The 13,471-nt window shown below is 45.0% G+C and overlaps 1 protein-coding gene across 1 annotated transcript in view; it reads right to left on the bottom strand.

Moving 5' to 3' along the window:
- Window positions 1–7,695, bottom strand: part of Wdr11 (WD repeat domain 11) — a 44,525-nt gene extending 36,830 nt beyond the window's left edge. The window contains exons 1-5 of the mRNA XM_048338111.1: window positions 7,595–7,695; window positions 6,331–6,442; window positions 4,547–4,700; window positions 3,199–3,372; window positions 268–454 (exon numbers count right to left, since the gene is read on the bottom strand). Of these exons, the coding sequence (XP_048194068.1) occupies window positions 268–454; window positions 3,199–3,372; window positions 4,547–4,700; window positions 6,331–6,442; window positions 7,595–7,680 (713 nt within the window). The 5' untranslated portion in view covers window positions 7,681–7,695. The remainder of the gene's footprint in view (window positions 1–267; window positions 455–3,198; window positions 3,373–4,546; window positions 4,701–6,330; window positions 6,443–7,594) is intronic.
- Between the last annotated feature and the right edge of the window lie 5,776 nt (window positions 7,696–13,471).

The raw sequence follows: 13,471 nt of genomic DNA on the forward strand, positions 1-13,471 counted from the left end.
TGCTCAGGCCCTGAGTTCAAGGCCCAGGACTGGCCAAAAAAAAAAAAAAAAAAAATTTTAATCAATAAAATCATCCATCAGAGGATTAGCCAGCAGAAGCAGAGACCAGCAATGCTGGAGCTCCTCTCAGAGGAGGTGACAAACAGGGTTTTTTTTCCCCTGTAATAAACTTTAAATTAGGAATGAGAAGAGGTGACACGCAGGAGAAAAAAAATCCATCACAGCACAATTCCTGATGAATGACGTTATCTAACACCTGTAACGGACCTAGGCTTCTCCTGCGTGATTAGAACTTTGACTTTATTCAGTGCCTTCTTGGCTCCTGTGGCCGCGGCCAGCTTGCTGTGAGCCGGGCTGGTGTGGGGACTGGAGATGTACACTTTTTTCCCAGGGCCCGAGGGAGGCTTGGATGGAGAGAAGTCGGAGATGAACACGATGCCCTCGCTGGTGAGTACTACAGAAAGAAGTAATGCTTTGATTAAAGTTTAATCAAGTTTAGCACAGACTTTTGTTCCAATACAATTTGAGAACAAGATAATGATCATTTGAATGATATAGAACTGGCAATTTTATACAGTCATAACATTCCAGAAACATTCTCCAAATTGAAGAGAAACAGGGCCCATTACAGTTCACAGAGGCCTCTGGCTGAGCATCCTAAAAAATGTCTTATATTAAAAAAGATTCTAGAAAGTAATTGGCACAAAGAACAAATGTTTGTTCTTCAGATAAATTCCATGAAGACTTTCATTAAAAACCTTTCCTTATTATATCCCATAACTTCAACCTCAAACACTTCTCAGGCTCTGCACATGACAATTAGCTAAATTCAAATATCTGACTTGACAATGCTAACTTTATCAGATTATTATGAGCTACTCCATCTAAATGTATTTCCTTTTACCTCACTAACATCAGAATGAACCTTGGAATAAGTTGAGAGAATATTTTCCCTCACATTAAAAAAACAGTCTTTCCAACTAAGGCTAAGTGCTCATAGCATAAACACGCTTTAGCATCATGTTTTGTAATTAGGCCTTTTTTTGATGTAGAAATAATCAACAACACTGGCTGTGCAGGATAACTCATCCCCATGGGAGTCCTGCAGCGAGGGAAGCTGCCCTTGGCACAAGGATCAAGGAGGCATTCGAGCTCTGAAAACTCTAGCACATTCCATGTTAAGGAAATAAAAATGTTAGGACAGCTGGCTCTTCAAAACATAGTTTTCACCAGCAAAACCACCAAGAGGCAGAGTTACACTATCAAGTTGGCCTAAACCTTTGTCTGCTCTCCAGGTTCCAGAACTTCTCCTTCCCTTGTTGGAGGTGCCTTCCTTTCCTGCTGTGCCCAGCCAGCCTTCCACTGTGCTCCCACAGCACCACCTTCTATGTCTGCAGGCTGGAGAATGAGTGCACACAGAGACACAAAGGCGGGGACATGCCATCCTGTAGACAGTGCTGCACGCTTCCCATTTCATCTGTTCTTCCTTCCTCGACCCCACCTCTCAATAAGTGTGGGTGGAGATGTAAGCACCAGCCATTCCAACCCAGGGAAGACATTCCTGACCATACTAAGTCCCTTATCTCCTTCAACCTTCTGACCACTACCAAGAGGAAGGTACTTGGACCGCTTTAATACAATTCAGCCACACTCTCAGTCCTCAATTCTCCTCATCCCCTTTATCCTGGTTTATTTTCTGTATCACCTGGTTTATTTTCTCTTCTTACACTAGAATTTATAGATTCATTATGGTCACAGCTCATGGCCTGGCAGCCTCTCATTAGAATGCCTCTCTGTGCAGGCCTACAGACAAACACCTTTGTCTTGGATACCGGAACAGTACTAATAGCTCAAAACATCTTTTGCATAACTGAGCAAAGAATATGTTTTCTAAATAATTCAGTGCCATAAATATCTGCCTAAAACATTTCTCATTTTAAGATCATATGATCAGTAAATATCAAATATTGGCAAACATCAAAACATCAAGTATCTCTAAGAAAACTTTCCCTTGGGTTTGTTGTTCTTTGTATGCATCAGCTTAAGACATTTGATACAAATATCGTTAATTAGGAAGACAAGAACCTAATAGGGCCATAGACTAAAGGGAATCTTTAAGTCTGAATTAGAACTTCTCAATAACTCCGTCCCCTAGTTAGTCCAATGGTATTCACAAATTCAAGCAAAGGTATGACTTCCAGGCAAATTCTTGCCATACTTGCAAATGATATTGGGTAAAGATTTAGTGTGTGTATTGGAACCTGAAGATACAGTAAACTCACCTGTTCAAGGACTTTATTATATGATTTTTGATCAAGAGTGATCAGAGAGGGGCTGGGGATATAGCCTAGTGGCAAGAGTGCCTGCCTCGGATACATGAGGCCCTAGGTTCGATTCCCCAGCACCACATATATAGAAAATGGCCAGAAGTGGCGCTGTGGCTCAAGTGGCAGAGTGCTAGCCTTGAGCGGGAAGAAGCCAGGGACAGTGCTCAGGCCCTGAGTCCAAGGCCCAGGACTGGCCAAAAAAAAAAAAAAAAAAAGAGTGATCAGAGAAAAATAAAAATTAAAAGAATTTCAAAAACAAAACTTTTTTTTTTTTTGGCCAGTCCTGGGGCTTGGACTCAGGGCCTGAGCACTGTCCCTGGCTTCTTTTTGCTCGAGGCTAGCACTCTGCCACTTGAGCCACAGCGCCACTTCTGGCCATTTTCTGTTTATGTGGTGCTGGGGAATCGAACCCAGGGCCTCATGTATATGAGGCAGGCACTCTTGCCACTAGGCCATATCCCCAGCCCCTTAAATCAAAACTTTTAAATTCTTGTGTACATATTGTACAGTTCAACTGACAAGATGTTTCCAGTCAGCTGATTGTTGCTGTGCATTTAAATCTTTGTGTGATCCTGCTGAATGTTTCCCTGCCCTTAACTTTGTGCAAATCTGCCTCCCACAGAGCAAGGGCCCAGTGATGGGAATCCTCTCAAGGCAAAAAGAACACCACCTCTGAACAAATCTATCACTTCAACAACAGCCATCCTCTCCTCAGAACCTTGTACAGGTAGTACAAAGGTTCACTGCACTTCGACAGATGTGCTTCCTCAGTTAGCTCAGACATTTTAACACTGCAGATGTCTATCATCTGTGGTATATGTATAAGCCATTAATTAAGTTATTAGTGCCTCATTCAATGAGTTTAACTCACAGGTTAAATGTGAGGGATCGAAAGGGTCAAAAGAAAAAGACAGGATGTTATCCGCATAGCTCTTCTTCCACAGCTTGGTGCCAGTGTCTGCATTCCAAAGCACAATGTAATTTGGCGGGTGGATAGCAAGCAGCAAGTCTCGAGAAGCATCTTGATTCCACAACCACTGAACATCTTTGGAGACCAGAAAAAAGAAAGGCAAAATCAGAAATGTCCACTTCTGTTCACTTGGCTACCTGTCCTGGATTTTAGTGTTTTCTTTTTTTTAAGTATAATTATTAAAAATCTTAACATCCTTTCCCAGATGTGATATACATGCATGCTTGTCCAACTAATATTATATAAAACTGAGTGTTTGGTTAAAAGCTCAAGTAACATGAAATATTAAAGGAAATGAAAGATAATTTGAGCTAAACATTACTTTGAAATCATGACATGAGACTCTCTCAGCCATGATCAAGATGTTACATAGCTCTAATGTCTTTTATACAATAAACATTACAATAGACTATAAAAGACATTAGATTACATTAGACTACTGTAAGACTACAGTTTTTCATGATTTTCCAAAAGGGATAAAATAGAATGAAGATGCAGCTTAGTGAACAGTAATTAGTAAAGATATTTTTTAAATCCACATTTAGAAATTTACTCAGTCAAAAATGAATCTCACTAGGTGCTAAAAGCTCCTACCTATACTACTAGCTACTCAAGAATCTGGGACCTAAGTATCACAGTTCTAAGCCAGCCCAGGTGGAAAACTGTGAGACTCTTATCTCTAATTAACCAGCAAACGCTGGAAGTGGAGATTTGGTTCAAGTGATAGAGTACCAGCCTTGACCAGAAAAGACCAAGTGAGAGCGTGAGGCCCTGAGTTCAAGCCCTAGTACCAGCACACACACAAAAAATGAATCTCAAAGACTTGTGTGTAAATAATGTTTTGGTTCTAGGTGAGGACTATAAAGGAATGAGCAAGCAGTGCACGTGAAAATGACAATGACGTTTTGCTCCTCTCTACTGATGGAAACACCGAGGGCTACTCGGTAACAGCAGCTCAGCCAAGATGACCTCCGGGATGGCTTAGATTTCCAGACTGTAGGCACTTAATTTTCTCATCATGCTTGACTGAAGCCCACATTAAAATTAATGAGTTGTACCAAAGCGTGACGTATTTGAGGCTTGCAGAACTATGCATTGATAAGGAAAAGAAAAGATGGATTGAGATCAGCAGAAGAGGCTGCACACCTTTTGGGGCTGACTTGGAAGTGATGAACTCAAATGAACGAGAAAAAAGCAAAGCCCTCCAGGACACGTACACCCCAGGCTGTGCACGGTGCACTCCCCTCACCCTGGATAGGCTTGGCGTGCTCCTGGATCTCACAGAGAGCTGCGCCTGCGGCTACGTCCCACACGATGATCTTCCCATTGACGTCAGCGGAGGCCAAGCGCAGGCAATACGGAGAGCCGAGGTTGTGGTGGTAGTTCTCCCTGGCCCATTTCACCTGGTACCAAGAAGAAATCAGACCACATTAATCCTCACACGAGAGGAACGAAACATCGCTTTCACAAGACGCCAACCAGAACTCATGACACACTGGTATTAGAAAAAAAAACCAAAAGTTTGCATGGCTAAATAGGAAGCTGGATTTCATTATGAACTTAGACATTTTCATTACTTAATATCTGTATTTCATTATTCAGTCATTTTTATACTTATTAGTGTTCCTATTTATTTACTTTCATTATTTTAAAACATTGCACTGAAAATACCACTATGCCTCTGTTTGTGAAAAATGATACATGGCTTTAATATTCTGGTAAATTCAGGTTAGGAAACAAAAACCCAGCTGGGGGCTGGGGTCTCCCACCTGTGGGCCGTGGGCTCACACCTGTAATCCTTGCTGTTCAGGAGGCTGAGATTTGAGGATTGCAGTTTGAAGCCAGCACAGGCAGGAAAGCCTGTAAGACTTTTATCTCCAATTAACCACCAGAAAACTGCAAGTGGAGCTGTGGCTCAAAGTGGCAGAGTGCTAGCCTTGAGCAAAAAGAGCTCAGGGACAGAGCCCAGGCCCTGAGTTCAAGTCCCACAGACGACAAGAAGAAGAAAAAGAGACACCCTGGAATTCAGTTTTCCTAAAATCTAACTGTAACAAAAGATCTAAAATGATGAACTCAAGCAGACTTTTTTCTGTATTTTATTTTTTTAACTAAAAGGAAACAACCTGGAGTTTAAAAAAAAAACCCAAAACAATAACAACAATAAAAATCCCTAAACAAAGGAAACCAAAGGCACACACAAATCTCTGGCTGTATCTCTCACAAGCATGCTACATATGCTGGATGCTAGTGGCTGGTTATCTTAGACACCCAGAAGGCTCAGATCTGAGGATATCAGTCAGAAGCCAGCCAGGGCAGAAAAGTCCATGAGATTCTCATCTCCAACTCACCTGCAAAGACCCAGAAGTGGAGCTGTCTCAAGTGGTAGAGCACCAGACTTGAGTGAAAAATTAATCCTGAATATAAGCCCCTGAGTTCAATCCCCAGTACCAGAATACACATACACACAAAACCTATGATTTTTCTCTAAAACAAGTCATGTTTCGTACATAGAATTTTGATATAGTACAATTTGCTCCTCTTTCATCCATTCTATGCCATGTTAACACACACCATATATATATGGTATATATATATGATATTCTTCCATTTCCCCTTTCTCTGAAATGTTTCCCCCACCCCCATTCTTCATTTGCCTAATTCAAGGCTTTTGTGACTCCCTCATCCCCACATCTAGGTGACATATAGCTCCTTATCCTTCCCATATTAAGCAAGCCTTACCTACCTAAGAATCTTTCTCACAAGATAATAAATTGCCCCAGGGTTTTAAATACCCAATAAATAATAAATTGCTCCGCAGCACTAAATACTCAAAAATCTAATGAATGAATGAGTAGTCTAGTTTTACAACTTACTCTTGATTGACAATTCATTATACATGTAAATGCTACCAACCCCACATAATTATATTTAAAAACTATTCAACACTGATATCTACGACTTAATGAGAAGCTAATGATATATTAATCTTTAGACTAACAGTGTGTTACCGGGTCAAGGTGGGACTTGACTTACCTTCACAACATCAGCTTTATGTTTTTCTAAAACTTGAAGAGTCTGGGCAGTAGTGGAATCAATTACCACCACAAGCGAGTGACATCCATAAGCAATTAATCCTTGCCAGCCCCTAGAGAAACCACAATATTATGACTGGAATACAAAGCAAGTCTCAACTTCTCTCTTGCCAATCCTAAGTGAACGATAAATCTAATTCATATGTATGACTCTGAATAAGGTTTTTATTATTTAAACAAAAGGCCTGCTGGGAGCCTGTGGCTCACGGTTCTAATTCGTGCTACTCAGAACGCTGAGATCTGAGGATTGTGGTTCAAAGCTAGCCTAGGCAGCAAAGTTTGTGAGACTTACCTCCAACCAACGACCAAAAAGCTAGACGTGGTTGAAGTGACAGAGCCCCAGCCTTGAGCATAAAAGCTTCGCGGGACAGTGGCGAGGCCCGGGGTTCAAGCCCTAGGACCCGGACAAGAACAAACGAAACGCAAAGGCCTATAGTAATACCCCATCTAAAAAGGTGTAGCTAAGCTTACAACTGTTTGCTGGACACATCTCTCATTCGGACACGAGTGCCCACGGTAGGCAGGGCTGCTGGGATGCACAAGGCGGCCCCTGCCGTGTCTGCTCATCGCTGGAGGCACAGCCTCCCCGTAATGTTTGACTCTTTATATTCTTTTACTCCAGATTACTTTCTTCAGCTCCCAATAACGACGCTGACTCCCACAGTGAAGCATTCACCAGGCGCCAACTAAGTGCGACTACCCTTGGTCTTTCCTTAGACAAGGTGAGCAGTTTGGGTGTTGTGGTGACAGCCCGCCCGGGGGATGGGGGGCCGCCACGGACCTCGGCTCTAGGTTAATACGACGGTCAGTTTCACGGGGAGAAGGCCGGCGTGGCGTGGAAAGAAGCCTCCCCCAGACAAGGCCGGGGCCAGGGGACGGGGCAGACAGGAGGCTCGAACCCCTGGCTCCGTGCAGAACCCGCGGGGCGAGTCCACGTGAGGGAGAGGAGGACAGGTGGGGAGCGGAGGGGGAGGGCCGCGGAGAGGTCACGCGAGGTCACGCGAGGTCGAGGGGTCAGCGGCGGGCGGAGCCGGGGGGTGGGGGGGAGGAACGCCGGGAACCGAGGCGAGCGCGCCTCAGGCCAGCGCGCCGGGGCTCCCGGAGGAGACGGCGGCGGGCGTGGCGGAGCGGGCGGCGCCCGGTTCCGGGGACGGCGACCCCCGCCGGGCCTCCCCTGCCCGCACACGCCCGGCCGACGCCCTCACCAGTCCACCGCCGCCTTGTTGTGGGCGTTGAGGGCGCCCGTCAGGGTGCGCGCCGACACCTTGAAGTTCACGGTGAAGGGAAACATGGCGGCGCTCCGACGGCGCGCTCTCCCGCCACCGCCGCGCGGCGTGCGGGGCGCGGCGTGCGGGGCGCGGCGTGCGGGGCGCGGCGCTCGGGGGAGGCAGGGGGAGTCCGGGCGGCCCCGCGACCCCGCGGTCCTGCGCTCAGCTTCCGCCGCAGCCGAGGTTTCCCCCCCGCCCGCGGCTTCCGCCGGATGCGGGGGGGCGGGGTCCGCCGTTCCCACGTTCCGCGGCGAACAGGTCCCCCGGCTCCTGCGTTCCGCCCTCCCCGGAGTTCCGCCCGCGAAGCCGTTCCGCCGCTCGGCCCAGGCGGGCACTCCAGCCCGCCTCGCCCCGGGGACCCGCGAGCTGGGGAGCGGGAAGCGCCGGGGGCGCGCGTTCCACGGCGTCGCCCCGGCCTGGGCCCAGCCGATTTGGGACACGGGGGGCCATGCACCGATGAGAAAGCCACAACTGCCCCGCCCCCAGGGGGCTTTGCAGAGCATGCAAGGACGGACGGGCCCCGGGTAAGCAAGCAGTCCACAAATATGCAGAGGACACGCCACATCTGGAGTGGAAAACAAATGCACACTCTCTTCGAACTTAGGGAGTGACGCGCCACAGAACCCCGACCTTGCGGAAGCAGCTAGCACTTTGCAGTCTCCCTCCTGCCACTCTCCTAGTTGGGACCCTTTCCTCAGTACTTGGTTTGCAACACAGTTGCCTGTAAGGCAATGGTTTCTTTCCAGTGGTAAACCAAATAAAAGCCACGAGAGACAGAGCATTCAAAAAATGTTGGTAGTTATGTGGGAACAGCAGACCGCGGTTATAGTAACATGCATTTCCATTATAAACCATGCCTGTGCCAAGCAGTCCAGGCGAAGGAAAGTTGTTAAAAGACCAAAAAGAAAAAAAAGGAGGAAGATTACAATCAGGTATTTAGAAACAGTCATCCTTGGCTTCAATGTCCATAACAAAGGTGGGGCACTCGTCTGATGTCGAACAAGGTTTCAGTGGACTTGTGCAAGAAGAGTCTTTTGTAGTAGCTGCTGTTAGATAACCACGCACAAGACCTTTCCTTCATAACTTTTTCATTTGCTTTTCCATTTTTTTCTAATACTTCTCATTTTCTTTCTGTTCTTTATGGGGGGGGGAGGGGTTGGGTTGACAGAAGCAACTCCATTTTGCTTCTGACAACTGTTCACATTTTTTTTCCTTACCAGTAATGCTATTTGCAGATATCTTCTTTTTCCCCACTACAATATAGTTAGCTCTTTGATTGACCAGAAGTGCTGTCTTAGTTCTCTTTCCTTGGAACAAGTCACTCACTGTGGCTGCCTTTCCTTTCTCTCCCTTGTTCCACATTCTTCCTTACTTTATCACAGAAATACATTTTTTTTTTTTGGCAGTCCTGGGCCTTGGACTCAGGGCCTGAGCACTGTCCCTGGCTTCTTTTTGCTCAAGGCTAGCACTCTGCCACTTGAGCCACAGCACCACTTCTGGCCATTTTTTATATATGTGGTGCTGGGGAATCGAACCCAGGGCTTCATGTATAGGAGGCAAGCACTCTTGCCACTAGGCCATATTCCCAGCCCCCACATTCTTCCTTACTGATATTTTCAGGCCCACCAGAGATGCTTGAGGCCACCGTAGATTTAATTTTTTTTTATTCTCTTATTAATAATCCTTACAAGTTTCCACTGGCAAAGATTGTTAATCTCCCCGCCCCCCGCCAATTTATTTCTTTTCTTTCCTAAGAACAGAGAACTATATATTGCACATTGTCACTCCATCCAATGAGTATATTTCCTCCCTTCTTCTATAACTAGGCCAGCCCCTGAGACCAGATTCTGCCAAATGAGATTTAAGTGAATGTTTGTGTAGCGACCATGAAAAGTCATTTCTCTATCTTGTTTTCTGATACTTCAGTATTTTTTACCCAACATTGTTGTTACCTGTAAATATGTCTGTCTTCTAAAGGAGCTTGATGCATATTTAGGTTTCAGTAATACTGGGGAATAAGTATGCCCGAGTAGACTAAGAGCTCCTCTCAGTAAGGAACCAAATCCCAGTATTCCATCTGTGCCAGTACCTTACACTCTTCCTATCACAGAGCTGGTCCTTAGTGATGTATTGATGGTGCCAGAGTCCCACATACTCTTCATGGGTAAGGATGAACTGTCACAGAATGACAGGAGTCAGTACTCACATACGGAAGTGGGCAGCAGGTAGGCAGACATCCCATCCCATTAGTAAGAAAAAAGCTTCTTGGAGAAAGAGCAATCAATCATTTTAAATATATAAGCTTCCTCAAAGATGTGATTACTATTTAGAACAAGGATTAGGTAAGACTATAGAGTAGCAGTAGGACTGCCATGGTACAAGTGTGTGCAACCCGTGGATTTCTTATGGCTTTTTCTGAAGCAGCCGCCTTGGTCAGTGTGGAAGAGTATTGGAAACCATGGACAGTTATCTTTTTAGTAGGACTGAAGTGTTTTAGATCTGCGGCTGAAAAACTACCATTTCTGATATGAACTCCAAAGTCTGGTGACATAAGTTTGGGCATCCTGCAACTGCTAAATTATTTACATTGCTAAACTAGAATAATCTGCCACCCCCTTTAAAGTGGGTGGAAACAAGTGTTCTGATTTCTATTCTGATTGGGTGATTGAAGCAGGAAAAGGGGTGACAAAAGAAAATAATATATACCTAAATAAATCGTTTCATAGGCAAACTTGCCAAGGTCACACCAGACACATGACTGGTAAATAAGTTTGTGTGTAGAGATGGTGAGGGTGACGATGGGCACCTTACTGTTGAACATTTTGTGTAGTGCTGGGCACTGTGATAAACCTATCAATATCATCTCATTGAATGCGCTTAAAACCACAAGGATCCCCCAAACCAGACTCTCAGAGATGCACAAGATCAGATGGCTCATAGAAGGGAAAACCAGCAGTGGAACTGGAGTCACCCGGTGATTCTGAACCTCACAGTGCTGCTCTCTACTCCACAGCCCAGAGAGCAAACGCCAGCTCCCTGGAAAACCCAGACTGAGAAGACCACAGCTCCACCGAGGTGACATTCATGTGCAGCACAAAATCGGTACTTTTCATATATACGAGGTGGTGGGGTGGGTTTTATAATCGTTTTCCAGCCATCATCACATTTTAAAAAACTTCCCCATTTCTCTAAGCAGCGCGTACCCATTAGTATTCATTACCATGTCTTTCACTTCCCCTTCTCTGTCTGAGCCCTCAACAATGACTGATGTTCTTTTATCTATTCTGCACATTTTGTAGAAATGGATCTTGCAACATCTGAAGTTTTGTGGCTGACTTTCTCCACTTCTCATAATTTCTTGGTGGCAGTGGATCTTTTTTATTGCTGTTGTCTTAGTTTTTGAGGCATGGTCTCACTAGCCCATGCTGGCCTCAGACTTCCAATCTTGTCTTAGCCTCAAGAGTGCTGAGATTATCGGCATGCACCACTGCATTGGATTATAGCTTATTTTCAAGCTTTTGTTCATGTTGCTAATATATATCCTTTTTTTTGCCAGTCCTGAGGCTTGAACTCTGGGCTTGGGCACTGTCCTTGAGCTGCTTTTGCAAGCACTCTACCACTTAAGCCATAACTCCACTCTGGCCTTTTTTTTTAAAATAGTTTGTTGGAGATAAGAGTCTCACGGACTTTCTTGCAAGTTTGTCCAAGAGGCCTTCTTGAAGCCTCCCTACACGCCCCATGTGGATTTTCGTGGAGCAGATGCTGACAAAGGCTGGGTGTTCCAGTGTTTTTCAGAGGCAGATCCTTATATGAAGGAGGGAGGGGAGACAGTACCAGCCACAGGGAAATGCTGACCTGTGCTGCCCTCTCTTCTATGCCCGAGCATTGTCCACTATCCAGATGTTTATCAGTGCTGGATACATATTCAATAAATAGACTGAGCCAGGCTCCAGTGGCTCATGCCTATAATCCTAGCTACTCAAGAGGCTGAGATCTGAGGATTATGGTTTGAGGACAGTCTGAGCAGAAAAGCCGGTGAGACTCTTGCCTCCAAATCACTGAAAAGCCAGAAGTGGAGCCAGTACCCCTCCACAGACGAATGGATCCAAAAAATATGGTACTTATACACAATGGAATACTACATAGCGATTAGGAATGGTGAAATATTGTTATTCGCAGGGAAATGGTCAGAACTCGAACAAATAATGTTGAGTGAGACAAGCCTAGAACATAGAAAACAAAGGGGCATGATCTCCCTGATATATGACTGTTAACAAAGGGAGATGGAGAGACAGTAGAGACCAAGTCTGTGAACACTGTATATGTGCTTGATACATTGTATATTGCATATGGGTCTACCTGACCTAGACAAGGGATGGAAAAACAGGTTGTAAGATATCACAAGAAATGTACACACTGCCCTACTATGTAACTGCACCCTCTTTGCACAACACCTTGTAAAAAAATTTATGTTCAATTAATAATAAAAAATATATATATAAAAAAGAAGTGGAGCCAGAAATTACTCAAGTTGTAGAACACTAGCCTTGAGCAAAAGAAGCTCAGGGACAACACCCTGAGTTCAAGCTCCAGGACATGGGAGCACAGGCACACACACACACACACACACACACAGAGAATACTATTCTTCCATCAGAAAGAATGTTACTGCACCATATGTAAGGAAATAGAAAGACTTGGAAAAAATTATATTGAGCAAAATAAGCCAGACCCAAAGAAACATACATATGTTGTATGCTCTCCCTCAGTTGTTGTATTTAGAATGTGTCCATAAATCTACAAGTAAACACACTGGATAGTAAAAATTACACACACACACACACACACACACACACACACACACACACACGGACATGATAAACTACACAGGATGGTAAACATTCACACAATGAGACGAAAGGAGGATATTCTTAGGAGAGGACCATGAAGGCTTAATAGCTATGTGCATATGATCATTTAAATGATGTTTATGGAAATGAATTCCAAGAGATGAAAACAAGAGTTTTTTTGTCATTTTGTTATTTTCTCTCTCTCTCTCTCTCCTTTTGCTACTGTTTTTGATATCTGTACCTTTTGTCTTATATGTAAGTTCATCTGTTTGGGGAGGGAAAGGGGGAGCACAGGAATGGTGGGAATAAGGGTGAACCAATGCAGCAGCGACACTCACGAGACGCTATGTTAAAAATGAACTATACAACTTGGAGGGAGTTGGGGAGGGAAAAATTAAGAGAAAAAGAGCTGACACTGTTCAAAAAGAAATGTATGCATTACCTGACTTATGTAACTATAACCCCTCTGTACATCACCTTTATAATAACCACTTTTTTTTGCCAGTCCTGGGCCTTGAACTCAGGGCCTGAGCACTGTCCCTGGCTTCTTTTTACTCAAGGCTAGCACTCTACCACTTGAGCCACAGAGCCACTTCTGGCCGTTTTCTATATATGTGGTGCTGGGGAATTGAACCCAGGGCTTCGTGTATACCAGGCAAGCACTCTTGCCACTAGGCCATATTCCCAGCCCTACAATAACCATTTTTTAAAAAAGAGGGATGACAGGGCTGGGGATATAGCCTAGTGGCAAGAGTGCCTGCCTCGGATACACGAGGCCCTAGGTTCGATTCCCCAGCACCACATATACAGAAAACGGCCAGAAGCGGCGCTGTGGCTCAAGTGGCAGAGTGCTAGCCTTGAGCGGGAAGAAGCCAGGGACAGTGCTTAGGCCCTGAGTCTAAGGCCCAGGACTGGCCAAAAAAAAAAGAGGGATGACAGACTTCTCACACTTCAGAGAATGCTT

Source organism: Perognathus longimembris, chromosome 2 (genome assembly GCF_023159225.1).
Source record: "Perognathus longimembris pacificus isolate PPM17 chromosome 2, ASM2315922v1, whole genome shotgun sequence".
NCBI classification, from domain to species: Eukaryota; Metazoa; Chordata; class Mammalia; order Rodentia; family Heteromyidae; genus Perognathus; species Perognathus longimembris.